The 13,597-nt window shown below is 36.1% G+C and overlaps 1 protein-coding gene across 2 annotated transcripts in view; it reads left to right on the top strand.

Moving 5' to 3' along the window:
- The window catches only part of BOD1L1 (biorientation of chromosomes in cell division 1 like 1), a 37,655-nt gene extending 25,893 nt beyond the window's left edge, over positions 1-11,762 (top strand). Inside the window, exons 16-24 of one of the 2 annotated variants that reach the window (XM_019472019.1) lie at positions 86-159; positions 1,509-1,584; positions 1,665-1,699; positions 3,649-3,694; positions 6,653-6,687; positions 6,802-6,886; positions 7,331-7,484; positions 9,236-9,379; positions 10,592-11,762. In XM_019472019.1, coding sequence (XP_019327564.1) covers positions 86-159; positions 1,509-1,584; positions 1,665-1,699; positions 3,649-3,694; positions 6,653-6,687; positions 6,802-6,886; positions 7,331-7,484; positions 9,236-9,379; positions 10,592-10,700 — 758 coding nt within the window. In that variant the 3' untranslated portion in view covers positions 10,701-11,762. Of the gene's footprint in view, positions 1-85; positions 160-1,508; positions 1,585-1,664; positions 1,700-3,648; positions 3,695-6,652; positions 6,688-6,801; positions 6,887-7,330; positions 7,485-9,235; positions 9,380-10,591 lie in introns of those variants that run through there. The other variant, XR_002086178.1, reaches the window with a different exon arrangement.
- Positions 11,763-13,597: the final 1,835 nt, after the last annotated feature.

Genomic DNA, 13,597 nt, shown 5'->3' with positions numbered 1-13,597 from the left:
AGTGCAGAGGTTGTGGCTTGTACCTTTGTCTAATAAAACAAAGGTATACAGTTTCTCTCTTCTTGTTTGTTTTGTATGTGTGAAGATGAATTTAGCATTGAACATGAAATGACTGAAAAGGAAAAGCATGGTCTAGAATCAAATGAAAATTCTCCAGAGGTGGGTGGTCTTATTCATGTTAACTAACTGAGATAATGCAGGTTCACACTGAAAATAAGTACTTTGTATTTTGTTGACAGCAATATTAAAACTTTGACTTCAACAGAGAAATGTGAAAATTAATGTTTGGTACTGTAAAGTACCAAGGACTCATGCAGTTCTGTGTCACAAAGTATAAACTCACAGACCATAAGACATCAGTGGCTGATTATTGAGAAGTAACTCCCTTCCTACATTTAATAGTACTTATAAATTGTATGGAAAGCAATTCTATAGAGTTGTGTTGTATAGAAATCAAGTTTTCTGAAAGCCTTGTAATTGAGATGTGGACAGTTTAGTCACTAGCAAATATGACTTGGCTTTACAAAAATATTATCACTCAACAATTTTAAAACTCTTTGTTATCTCTTAGGCATATACTTGTGATATTCTACAGTGGTGATTGTAAACAAATGTCTGAACCCTAGAGATTAAAATTGTCGTTGGCCCCTAGAGATGGACACAGATCTCATAAAGACGTTGGGCTTTGTCATTTGTTTTTTTGGCTCTAATTTGCAAGTGGAAGAAAATTTAAAGAATAAATTGTTATGTTTGTTCACTCAAGGCTTGAGTCACTAAGATCCATTGTGGTGGGAGACATCGCTAGACTTTTGTAAATGCTGAATGAAGCACTTAACCTTCTTTCCTTGTAAATAGGAGAAAGTCTATTATTGGGGATTTTGTGATCTGAGATTGGGGATCTTTGTGATCTGAACATCTGACCATATTCATTACTTAGTTGTCTTTCAAAGCTTAAACTTCAAAGTAAGGGGCCTTTTTTTACTAAAGGCCCTGTTTGGTGATGTTCTCTATATAATCTGTATATTAGGATAACTAGGATATTGACTGTTTAATAGCACTTGCTCAACTGCTATAAGATGTAGCCTGTGCTACACAGCATTGGGAAAAGGGGCTCACAAGATACAAAGTGTGGAGTTCTCGTAAGACTGAAAAGATGTGGTGGGATATGTAGGGTAAGCCAGCAGCATTTGTGAGACGAAGTGATAGAGTTGTTGGGGGGGAAGGGGGCAGCAGGCACTGTGTTCTCAGGCATGCTTTGTGCCTGAGGCCAGCCACAGAGAATTTTGAATAATTGGGAGTTGTCTCATTTCTTGTCAGCTATACCAATGGATTTTGTAAGAGGCAGTGTCTCTTCCTATGAAACCTGCCTCATCTATATTTTTAAACTGATGAGCGCTACTTCTGCCACTATCACATTATGAAGTTAGCGGCAATCTTTGTATTATATTGCTCAAATACTAAATGTCAATTACAATAACTAAAATATTTTTGTCCTTTACTTTTAATAGGAAAATCAGCCTGTAATAGTGAAACGGAAAAGGGGAAGGCCTCGTAAATACCCTCTTGAAGCTGTACAGCCTGGTGGTAAGTAGTTCATAATACCCGTGTGGAAAAACAAGGAAACTAGTGACATTCAAGTTCTGAATTCATATTTCTTCCCTCAGGTGGGGAGTCAAAAGCTGATATGAGCACTGGGAATGTAAGTGCCTTTATTTTGTTTGGGTGCATTTAAACACAGTAATTCAAGAGCCATTTATCTGTTTAACAGTTAACGGTATTTTCAGAAACATCTTAGGAAAACTTGATAATTGAGTTCAGTCTAAGCAAAAAAAAAAAACCCTATTAATAGTATCTCCTAATATAACTGAACTTTGTAAGCAAAATATACTATTGAGTCGGAACACAGCAAATAACCTAACAGGATCAAACTTAGTACAACGTACTTAATACAAATGTAAGTGTTACACTGGATAGCAATATACTTGTATGCAGGGTGAAATTCTGATTGTGTGCACATGTGTGCACACAGTTTGTGCTGAGAGTAATTTTGGCCTGAAGATCAAGGGTGACTTTGTTTTGAAAACTCGAGGGTTTTTTTTCTCTACTGGACCTATCACAATAATAGCTCATAATATCTCTTAATATCTGTAAAATAAAGTATTGTGTAATGCAGTTGTATTATCTATATTACAACGTGTACAGTTCATTCAAAAGATAGAGACGTGCTGGTTAGTAACTTAAGAGCTCACAAAACATACCTCTGTCTTTTAAAGCTCGGCAATATCTTAATTTCTTAACCCCTGTGAAGTACATTCACTGCTAAGAAAGTACTCTGTTGGGAGTGTTTCTGCAATCCAGTTGGATTACAGCACAGGGTAGTAATGGATCAGGCATGTTTGTGTAGTACGACTAGTTGGATTTATTCTGGTGGAAGGCTCCTCTCTTGGGAATTCCTGTATGTCAGAATCAATGTTATTGCATCAAAAAGAGGTGATTTTTAAAAAGGAAGTTGTATTGAGACTCATGTTTTCTGCCTGCTTGCCTGGTGAGGTGCCAGCTGGCATGGGTGTCAGAAGTCTTGGGAATTTACCTAGGCTGTAGATAGCAGGAGTTCTCGTCCCTGCTTGTTCTGTCCCCGCAGCATTTCAGGCAGCCCTTTGAGTCCTGTCACTTCTACTGGTCTGGTGGAGTTTTGTTTCAGAATTTCTTTCCTAATCAGGTTGGTTTTGGGGGAGGGGTGTTTCCAATGTTAATTTAATGAAATGTAATTTGAACTGGTGTGGGTTTTGATGTTTGGTATTTTGGTTTTGGGGGTTTTTTGTTTGTCTTTTTTTCTTTCAAATAAGAATTAAAACTAATTTTAAAATCCCCCTCAGAAGTAGATACACCTTGGCACCCTCAGTACCGGAACAGAATCATCTTGTTCTAGTTCAACTATTTTAAAGGTCTTGTACCTCTTAGTGATGACTGATTGGTGTGTCAGTCAGTTACAGGCTGGCTCCAGGAGGAGCGATATCTGCCCTCCATCTGACATAATGGTTCTGTAAGGCGAGATAGTATCTTTGCATGACAGTTTCCCCTAGGCTGCTTTGAGAACATGCTGCTACTTCAAAAGCAGCGTAGACATCCTGGAGTAGTTGTTCAGTGATGAAAACAACTGGATTTTTTGGGCAGTCATCATAGGAGATTATGTAATTATACATAGCTCCTTCTGCATTCTGAGTAAATACAAAATTCTGATGATTTATAATTCTGCAAATCTGTATGTGTGATTACATAAAGTGACTGTACTAAACTTTTTTTGTATTGCTGATAATTAAGTTTTCAGAAATGTATTTGACTGAAACTGCTTTTAACTTTATGTCTTACTGCAATGACTTTAGTGTCAGGTTGCTGAAACTGTTATGATTTCTTTTGTTTGTGGGCTGATATGACTCGTTTCAAATTTTTATCATAAATGGAAAAATGCATGCTACTGTTAAGAAACTCAGTACAAACTTTCCGTATGCTCATTAGAATGTTCATGTTTTCTAGATTTGCAGATATGTTCTACTATGAATGGGAGCAAGTTTCTGTGTTTATGTAATACAATCCTGGATTTTTCTGATTTTCTTTAAATTAAAAAACCCACTTTTTTTTTTATTTCAGCTGCAGTTTCCTATCTTTGCAAGTAGAGGAAAAACGCCTCAAACAGGTAAGCAAATGATATCTGCTGTAACAAATAAAACAAAAGGTGGAAGAAGTAGAAGAGGGTTCTCAAGAAAATCACATGGGTCCTTCCTAAACATCATCTCTGGCAGTCAGTATTATCAACATGTGAAAACATCTGAGTAAACAGAACAGTGAAGACTTGTCCCTAATTCCTAAGGAGTTTTTAATTTAAAAAAAGAGCAGCTTGATAAGAACTTATTTCAAAGATACAGCAGCACTGTTAAGTGCTGAATAATGCATTGCAGAATATACCAAATAATTTATTTGTGTGGATAGGCACATGGCAGAGCTTCAGAGGCAGGTAGGTACCCCATCAAACTGGTTCTTGGTGACTGTTTTCCATTTCTGCTTACTTTCTTTCATACAGCTACTATCAATCACACTTATTACATTAACTTTTTTAAAATTTCAAATTTTGTTGAGTTAATTGGATTATCTGTGGACATGTGTCTAAAGAGCTTAGTGGTAGCTTGAGAGGATATTTCTTTCACAACTGCTGTAAGATCTTTACAAGATGATCGCTTAACATTACTCAGAAATGTACTTTCAGTGCTTCAAACTAAAGTCAGATAAAGTGAGATATTTTTCTATTTCTCTTTCCTATTCAAATATCTGTGATTTGTAAAAGGTCAAACTTCGGTGAATTTTAGATGGCGTAGTTAAATTTTTCACATGTATGGAGTCTGAACTGCACTGATTGTTTAAATGTGTCTCTTTAATTATGGCCATTCATAAAATAGACTTTAAAATCCATTCAGGAAGCAGACGAACCTGAAAGGCAGTTTAAAAAATTGTTCGTAAACAAATAAAAACATTTGTTCAACAAATCTGAGAAAACAAGTCTTCAAAACAAATCTCCTGGAGTTTCCAAAAGTTTAGGTTTCTATGGAGATATTAATCTGACGGCACTACACATATGGACTGTCTCCTATTTTCTCCGCTTTTGTTAAAATGTCTGCTTTAATCCGTATGCTTCAGAATTGTCTCTGGAGGGTTAGCTGGTTGTGTGGCGCTTGGTTTCTATCAACTGCAAAGAGAACAGACAAGAATGTGAGAAAGGTGTAGAAGTGCATTCTGGTTTGCTTTTTATTCAAAAGGACAGACACCTGACTGTGTACTTAACACGTAATTTAGTGTGTTAAGTAACATTTAGTTTTCCAGGTAAAAGGCTGTTGATGTCACAGAGATACTAAGAAGAATGTATAAAGTGGATGAAATATCCTGTTTAAACTTCTCATCATGTGTTAGCATTCATGTGAGAAAAGGGGTTGGAAACCCCTGGCAGTGAAAAGGAAACAAAGTGGAATCCCTCTGTGCAGCTCACTTATGCTGGTAATTTCTGGGTGTTCTGCACAAGGGTTTGTGACAGGGACAGACTCGCAGAGTGGGAAGCAGAGAGTTTCTTTTCAGTCAGTACAACTCATGCAGTTAAGAGACACCTGGTTTCTGGAGGCAGCATCCTCCCATAACACTGACACTGAACTTGAAACTAAAATTATTTTGCACTAATCAGCGGTTGCTGCTGTAAAGTTAGTAAGATTTTCAAATACCATAGCTTATTATTTTTATACTAATCTTGAGGCAAAAGTACATTTTCACGTCCTAAAGAGAGGGTTGTGTCTGTTAAGAAAGGCATGTCTTGTACTTACATGCAGTATTCTTCAATCAAAAACCATTTTGCTACAAATCTGTCAAAACATACCAGAATTTTGAAGTATCTGTCTTTTGAACACAACAGAACTAGTAAATGTTGGTTGTATGTTAGACTTATTTTGTGTAAAATACTTAATGCAGTGGACAGTTCTATGTTTTATTGTATTTCTTTATTGAATAGTTAAACATATTTGCGTTTTATTTCATTTGCTTTTGTGTAAAAGTCTTTCCCCGTAACCTTAACAAAGGAACTCCAAAAAACGTGTGTGAATTTTAGAATGTGTTTCTGCTCTTTGTAATCTATTTTTGATCCGTTGCATTGAGGTTCTTCTGTTTGTTCTATCAGTCTAATTGGTGATGGGTTTAGAGTTTGTGTTGTCTTTTGATATAGCTTTCAGAAAACAGAAATAGGCGGCAATTATATGGCAGGGAAAAAAGTTACAAAAACTTGCTATTGTTTAGGTTGCTTCTCTCCTTCTACTGCTAAGGATTTCTATCCTTGCAGTGTTGCAGATAATTCCATTTGACAAAGCTCAAAAGCTTTGTAAAATAATCTCTTATCATAGAGTTAGTCAGGGTAAGCATCTACCACGGAGAGAGGCCAGCTTGAGACATGGGTTGTAGGGTTATAAATGTATTTTAACATGCACAGGCCAGTCTGTAAGAAGTACTGAACTGGAAGCAAGAACTACTTCAATGGAGAAAGTCAAGTAATTTGCATACCAGGATTTAGACAGGTTTTAAATACTGTCTTTTTGAGCTACAGCCATCTTGGTGCTTCACCATGGGCATATTTAAGCACTAGAACAGACTGCCTGGAGGAACTGTGTTCTTGGAGACTTTCAGAATTGGATTGAACAAGGTCTTGAGCAGTATGATCAGATCAATTAATTTAGCCATGCTTTGAACAGGAGGTTGGACTAGATGACCTCCAGAGGCCCCTTCCAAGCTAAATTTTTCTGTGATTCTGTAATTGGTTGACAGTAGTTAAAAGGGGTAAGTAACTTTGCTTTTCCATTAAAACAAAACAGCATATGCAACAAAGCAATAAATAATGTCAGTCATAAAGCCTTACTACTTCAAAAAAAAAAAAATTAATCATTGTCCCAGTCTCTGTATATAACAAAATACAACAAAGCCATATTCTAAATTAGATATAGACTTTAAATGGTTTCTGAGCTTCTGTGATGTTTATGCAAAGTTGACAGTTTGAAAGAACTCCTTTTTAAACTGATTGTTGAAAGATTTAAAGTTCAGGATCAAGTTTTGTTCTTTCCTTTCTTTTTAGGTACAGCCACATCTAATAAGAAAGAAACAACAAATGTAAGTGCAGCCTTTTTAATTTGTAAGTTCATAAGCAGTATTTAATGAAAAATGTCTGTCTTCTATTTGAATTACATTGGTTTTGCCTTACTTGCTTCCATTTTATTTTTTCAGGAAGAAGAAGCTGAGAAAGCAGAAATGATTGTGCGTAAAAGGGGAAGAAAGCCCAGACGTTCTCTGGTTCAATCAGAGGAAACTGGTAAAAGCATGAAACTGCTACTCCTAACAGAATGAGAAGATATTACTGTGCCTTTCTGTTTACTAATAGTAACAAGATAAGCTTTATGCAATTCTTCTTTCTTGAGGAAAAATCATTGAGTTACAGCTAGTGTAAATATTATGTAAATATGTGTAAATTGCTGTAATCTCATGTCAGAATTGCTACATCCCAGATGCTTCTATAAAGCCTCATGAATTTTCTATGAATTCTGGCTATGAGCTGCATAAGTAAACCATGGTGAATGTGTTAGCAAGATTAAGTCAAACAAGTGTGAATTAAAAATGTTGAAGCATAAAGGAAATGGAAAATTACTTACTTAAAAAGGGATTTGTGAATAGAATACCTTTTCTAAACTAAGTGTCCATATCCTTTTGGAGGGCTTTTGGAAAATTATAGCACATGTGTAAAATTTTACATGGACAGAAACACTGGAGCCAGAAAGAAAACGACGGAAATTAACGTCTTCTGAAGACGAACTAAAAGAGCAGGAGGAAGGAGAGGAAGAAGATGGTGAGGAAGATGATGAAGCACATTCTGGGGCCACAACTAGATCAGCCACAAGATTAGAGGCTCAAAGGTAACTGTGTATAGAGAAACCAATAGCAGGTGCTTTCTACATTGTTCTCAGTTGTTGTGGGGTTTTATGTTGCTTCCTTTTTTTTTTTTTTTTGCTTTTTTGCCTCTTTTTTTTTTTTTTTTTAAATTGATGACAGCTTCCCAAATAATTTTGATTCTAATTCTAGTACTACTCTTCTAGGGATGAAAAGACAAAAGGGGAGGTGGGGACACTGTTAGGGTCTCAAAAGACATACTTGAATATGTCAGAAGGTAAGAATTGATCCTGTCGGCAGTCTTCGTCCTAGTGACGTCTCAGAAGTTGAGTCTAAGGGCACTTAGTTCTGACAGGTAAAAAGGGACATCTGCTTTGACTGTGCAGTTCACCATTTGATATTTGGAGTTGGAACAAGGTGAAAATATAATTATCCACATCCGTTTCTTTTTCCAAATATTATCCAAGTTAAATACATTAATCTGCAGTACTGGAGGATTTAATTTCTAGTATGGTGATCTGCAAGCTCAGAAAGCAGTCTTGCTGCAAAAGACTAGTGTGGTAGCAAGAGTTCTGTTTTCAAGAAGCCATTCTTCATCTCCCTTAGCATAGGTCTGCCTTTTTGTAGGCAAACTGAATTATAGCAGAGCTCATCCTCTTGACTTTGTTGCGGAAACAAAGAAAGATACCGGCTTTGGGAAGTTTTAATTCATGTTGCTGCCTTCCAGAACAGAATTGGAGTCCAGGCTTTTTTTTTTAATGTTCATGGTGAGATTTCTGTAAATTCACCGGATTTACTTCATTCCTAAGGATATCGTATTATATGTTAGCCTTTGGGGCTTATTTGAAGCACTGTTCACGGTACGCTCTTGAATTCATAATTTCAGAGCTGAATCAGAAAGTCGTTATGTAGTCTTCATTTAAATAAAAACTGTGAAGGTTTATCACTGCCACTTAGTAAACAACAGTTTTGGTAAAGGCAAAGGGACTTCCTTTAGTCTCACGTAATTGTTAACTCTAAAATTGTAATAAAAGTTTAGATATTGGTGTTTTCATTCTGGTTGCTTGAGGAAACATCTACTTTTTTATTTATAGATTTGTTTGTTTGTTTTGTGTCTCAGATTTCCAATGCTATCTTTCTAGCTCTGACTGTAACAAAGCATGTCTATCTTAAGGTGCTGCAAACAGTCTGCATTTTTTAAGTAGCATTTGGGAATAATTCTGTGGAAGGAGCTGCTTCTTCATCTTCAGCATTGCTGGATTATCAGTTTTTCTGACTTAACCTGTTTTCCAAACTATGAAGCTGATCGCCAGTAACCAGTTTTTCATGTTTCTGAACTGGTGCATACTGAAGCTAATATGAGTTCGTTCTTTACACTGGATAAGCAAATTCTCTTTTCTTCTGCAGCCTGTTCGCCTTTGCTTCTTTTGTTTTTCTGCTAGTACTACAAGCTTTTTTTTTTTAAACATGGACACTTATGTCCCAGCATTATTGCAGATTTGGAACTAGGATTTTTTAGTCAAATACTAAATATTGTCAGCGAAGTAGCCTTTTGATTCTACATTTTATATGAAAATACACAACTCAGCATTGCAGTTTATGTCTCGAAGCATGCAAATGTTTGGTGGGGTTTTTTTCCACTGTTTCTTTTGGCAACTTCGATTTACTTGTTGCAAATACTGTGCAGTCTTAATTGTCTGTACTTGGAATGCAAGAAGAAAGTGACTTGGTAAAAGTGTTTTGTTATATATATATTCATCATTCTTTTGACTTACAGAAAGCAGCCCAGCAAGCCAACCACACGTGCAACTTCTAAAGGCAGCAGTCCAAGTTCAATTTCTCCTAAAAAACGACAGAACCTAGCAGCAAAAAAAAGATCTCCAAGTGATACAAAAAATAATAAATCTCCTCCATTGACACAGTAAGTATTAAAGTTGAATACACTTCTATTATTTGTTTTGGAAACCACTACATTGATCCTTTCCTTACATGTAATATACTGCTTCAAAATCTGAACAGCAGTCTAGCTTTTCTCTGTTCTGTTCTCTTGTGAAATATGAAAGCTTTTAAAGGATTTTCTTCTGTTTACGTTTTTTTCTTTTTCTTCATTTCTTTAACATTGGAAGACTAGAATTTTTTTCTTTCTGCCCTCAGAAACCTCTTGGGAGAATCTGAAAATGCTGTTATGCAGTATTTTAACTTGAGCTGTGATTCTTTCCGGAATGGGAGGAAGAGCAGCTGTAGTTCAGGTTAAAGCAACATATGATGACATGATTCTAATTCTTCAAAGATCTTTTTAAGATCAGCTGATTAAAAGAGGAGAAACTCTGAGAGTCCTTATATCAAGTTTGGAAAATGCTTCCCTTTCCCTCCTTCCCTGGTACACTTTTTAATTTTTAAAGTCAAGATCGCAGTGTAAAATCCCAAGGGAGTAATAAATGTGATGCACAGTTGCTATTCATCTTGTAGTTTACCTGTAAATGGGTTATATGCCAAATACATTTAGTTGTCATCCACTCTGAAATTGGCAGTCTTCAAACTGAACCTCAGGAACACATGTAGCATGCACTGATCAGCTGTTACAGTTCCCCTCATGTTAATTACTTCGCATGGTTAGGAATGGCCAAGAGTTTAAGCTACACTTATAATTGGTTGCAGCTGAAATGTGGTGGGCTTATATATGGATGCTTAAATAGAGATAAGGGTACGTGATGTCTGCCCTTTACTCCCTCTTGTGTATGCAAGACTTAAGCCACTATTGCTATTCTTCTGTCTTTGTAAGACAGGGTACAAGATAATGTAGTTCATTATATTCTGTTGTAATCCACAAGTCTTTCCAAAAGAAGGAGGAGGAAGGAGGAGAGCTCTAGCCCCAAATTCTACATCTGGAGCACTCTCCAACATACGGAATTAGTACGCAGTATCCTACTAAGATGTGCAGGAGTGTGCAAGGTCTCCCTGTCGTCTGTGCTGGTATATAATGTTTTAGTAGTGAGCTTTGAAATAGTATATCCTGGTAATTCATCAGGGATGGACAATTAAATTCCATCCTCTAAATAGGATTGTGCCTGACCACCCTTTTTGTTTTACAGGTCCTACCATTGTTAAAATAATTACTAATAATGCTTTTCAGGTTAAAGGTGCAGTCTACCAAGCGTAAGAGGGAAGACAGCCCAACAGTGGTACGGAGAAAAGGCCAGCAGAAAACAGAGGAGACACCAGTAAAGAAAGCAAAACGATAATCTTTAACCAGCTAGTACTGTTCGTGGAAGAGTCAAAAGAAAAGAAACATCTGTGCTTCTATTTTTTTTAAAGCAAAGGGATTGCACGTGCTTGTTTCAGAGCTCTAAGTTAATCAATGCAGTACTTTTAAGTTACGTTTTAAACAGCTTTATAAACTATTGTTTATACAGAATATTATGTACATTTATTTCAGATGAAAAATAAGTTTACTTTGTATCTGAATGAAAAACAAAGTAGTTATATATTTTATCACTGACTTGGAAAGTTGGGGTTTCCCAATGTGACGTGCTAATGCAGATGCTTCCAACCCATGAGGCACCCCTGGGCCTACTAAGACACTTTGTATATAAACTTGTAAAAATAGGTTGTATTTTACTCTGTGTATGAATCTAATCAATGATGGACATTTTATTTATTATATGGAAGGCATTGGTCTGTAAACTTTAGTATATACCTTAGGTTTTTTTAATTATATATTTTACATTCTATGCAGATGTCAGTAGGAAACTTCCCCTCCGCTCCCCCAGGGCTGTCTAAAACCTGAAGTTCTCTAAAATATGCTCAGACAGTTGGTAAAGTATTTTTCTCGCATGCGTTAAAGTAGTTTAGCATAGTGAAAGGGACTTGGCTCCTTTCTGTTCACATTTGTGACAAAGTATAAAATTTAAAATGTAATCTTACTAGATTATATTTTCACTTGAGTTTACTACCAACCTGAAGAAGTAAATAGTATTAGGTTAGGTTTATTCACAGTCAGCCAACGCTACCCTGAAATGCAACAGTTTTATTTTGCAACTAAACACCTGTTCTTTCAGTATTCGGCTTTTTCAACAAAGAGGGACCCATTGAAATCAAAGGTTACTTCTCCTAACTATAGAGCTTCAGCATTTTATGTTACATTTTATACACAGGTATTAAAAATAGAACCTGGTATTATTGCCAGAATCTTTTTTTAATGTATATTAACTCTGGTAAGAGCAAATGTTCAAGTGAAGTTGTATATAAAGTTAAACTTTTCTTATGATCAAATGTGTCTCTTGTTATGATGTGATGAGTTGCCAAACAATCTGACTATAGAGCTTCAGCATTTTATGTTACATTTTATACACAGGTATTAAAAATAGAACCTGGTATTATTGCCAGAATCTTTTTTTAATGTATATTAACTCTGGTAAGAGCAAATGTTCAAGTGAAGTTGTATATAAAGTTAAACTTTTCTTATGATCAAATGTGTCTCTTGTTATGATGTGATGAGTTGCCAAACAATCTGAGATTATTTTAACTGTTTTGTTGATATTCTGGTTTATAATTAAAAAGGATTTTGGGGGGTTGGAATTTTACTTTTCTTTTTTTCTTTTGTGAGGTTTTTTTTTTTGAACTTGTTGTAAGGCAGATGTTTCCGTCAAATATTCTGCTTGGTTTCTTACTGAGATTTTTATATAAAAAAATTATAAAATGTTTGCCAAAAATCTGAGTTGCCATATTTTATTATCCTTTAATTGTATTGCTGTGGAACTTGTTTTTACAAATGTATTTGGTTGGAGCTATATCTATAAGCTTTACCCGATTAGTGTCTTTAAATGTTTACAGGTGCTTATATTTTAGGTATATAAACAGTAGGGAGAGGACCTAACCATTTACCCAGCTTAGTACATTATAAAAGTGGGTGCACACATAATTTTTTTTCTTAAGCAAACTTGAGTCCTAAAAAAGAAAACCTCTTTGCTCTGAAAATTAACTCCTTTTGATTTCTACCTTAACTCTGCTGCCATACTAACACATACCTTGCTAACGTGCTGCTGATACATACACCTGTGTATTACTTACACTAATGTTTATGCACTTCTTCATATGCAGTTATAGGATAAGTTGAATCTTTTCCTTTTTTTTTTTTCCTTTTTTTCCCCCTTTGCCTGCTGCAGTATGCATAGACCAAAATTACAGATTTCTTCTCGGCCTTTGTTCCGTAAGGCTAAACAAGCTGAACTGTGACTTTCAGTCGGTGCTTTCTAGACTTTTGATCATATTTGGAGTCCTTCCCTGCATCTGTTCTGGTTTTGTTTTCTTACACCTGAATTCAGTAGTGAGATTGCTCAGGAGGCTCCTAAGGAAGCCCCCCGCTGCACTGTATGTTATCATCATTTCTTCTCTCTGCTGGTAGTACCTCTCCTGCCACAGTACGGTTTATATTTGCCTGTTTCACAGGCACATCTCTTCTGATGGATTATAATGATTGACAAAGCTCCTACTTGTGTCAGATCCTCTTGACTGTCTGTTGTCTAATGATCTCGATAGAGAAATACAGCCCTGAAGATCAATGACAGTCTCTCAGAGCGTCTACTGTCCTTCCCCTTAGCGATGGATAACATTTAGGAAAATCCTCTTGTCTATGGAATGTATCTTTGATCATTCATTAAATTATTCCATAATACGAAGGCATTAAAGGAATTCTCTTTCAGCAAGAGAGCCACTTTTACTTAAAGGGAGGGGAAAAAAGTGCCAATTCCACAAACTTTTAGCTTACGCACACTTCACTCGCTGCATGATGTATGAGAACACTAGCTTGAGAACAAAATAGACATTTCTTCCAGACCACATCACTGTCAATCCATGTTTGGGATTTTCTTTTCTTTGCTTAGTAGTTTCAAGTGCCTGTCATCTAAATTGCTATTATACTTTACAGGTACAGTAGTGGTCTGCTGCATTTAAGCATAACTTGGGCACTGAATGTTTACAGTTTCCAAGTCTTTCATACACTGTCTCCCAGAGTCCTTCCTGAGCACAACGAAGGAGGGGGGCAGAGGAATCAGTTTTCCCTTGGGTGCAGCAGGAGGCACATCTGTCCCGTTCAGAAGTTAGGCTTGTAGTCCAACTTGAACCTTGACATATGTATAAA

The sequence above is a fragment of the Aptenodytes forsteri genome, unplaced genomic scaffold (assembly GCF_000699145.1).
Source record: "Aptenodytes forsteri isolate BGI_AS27 unplaced genomic scaffold, ASM69914v1 Scaffold242, whole genome shotgun sequence".
In the NCBI taxonomy this organism is placed as follows: domain Eukaryota; kingdom Metazoa; phylum Chordata; class Aves; order Sphenisciformes; family Spheniscidae; genus Aptenodytes; species Aptenodytes forsteri.
This window is presented reverse-complemented; position numbering and strand designations above follow the sequence as displayed.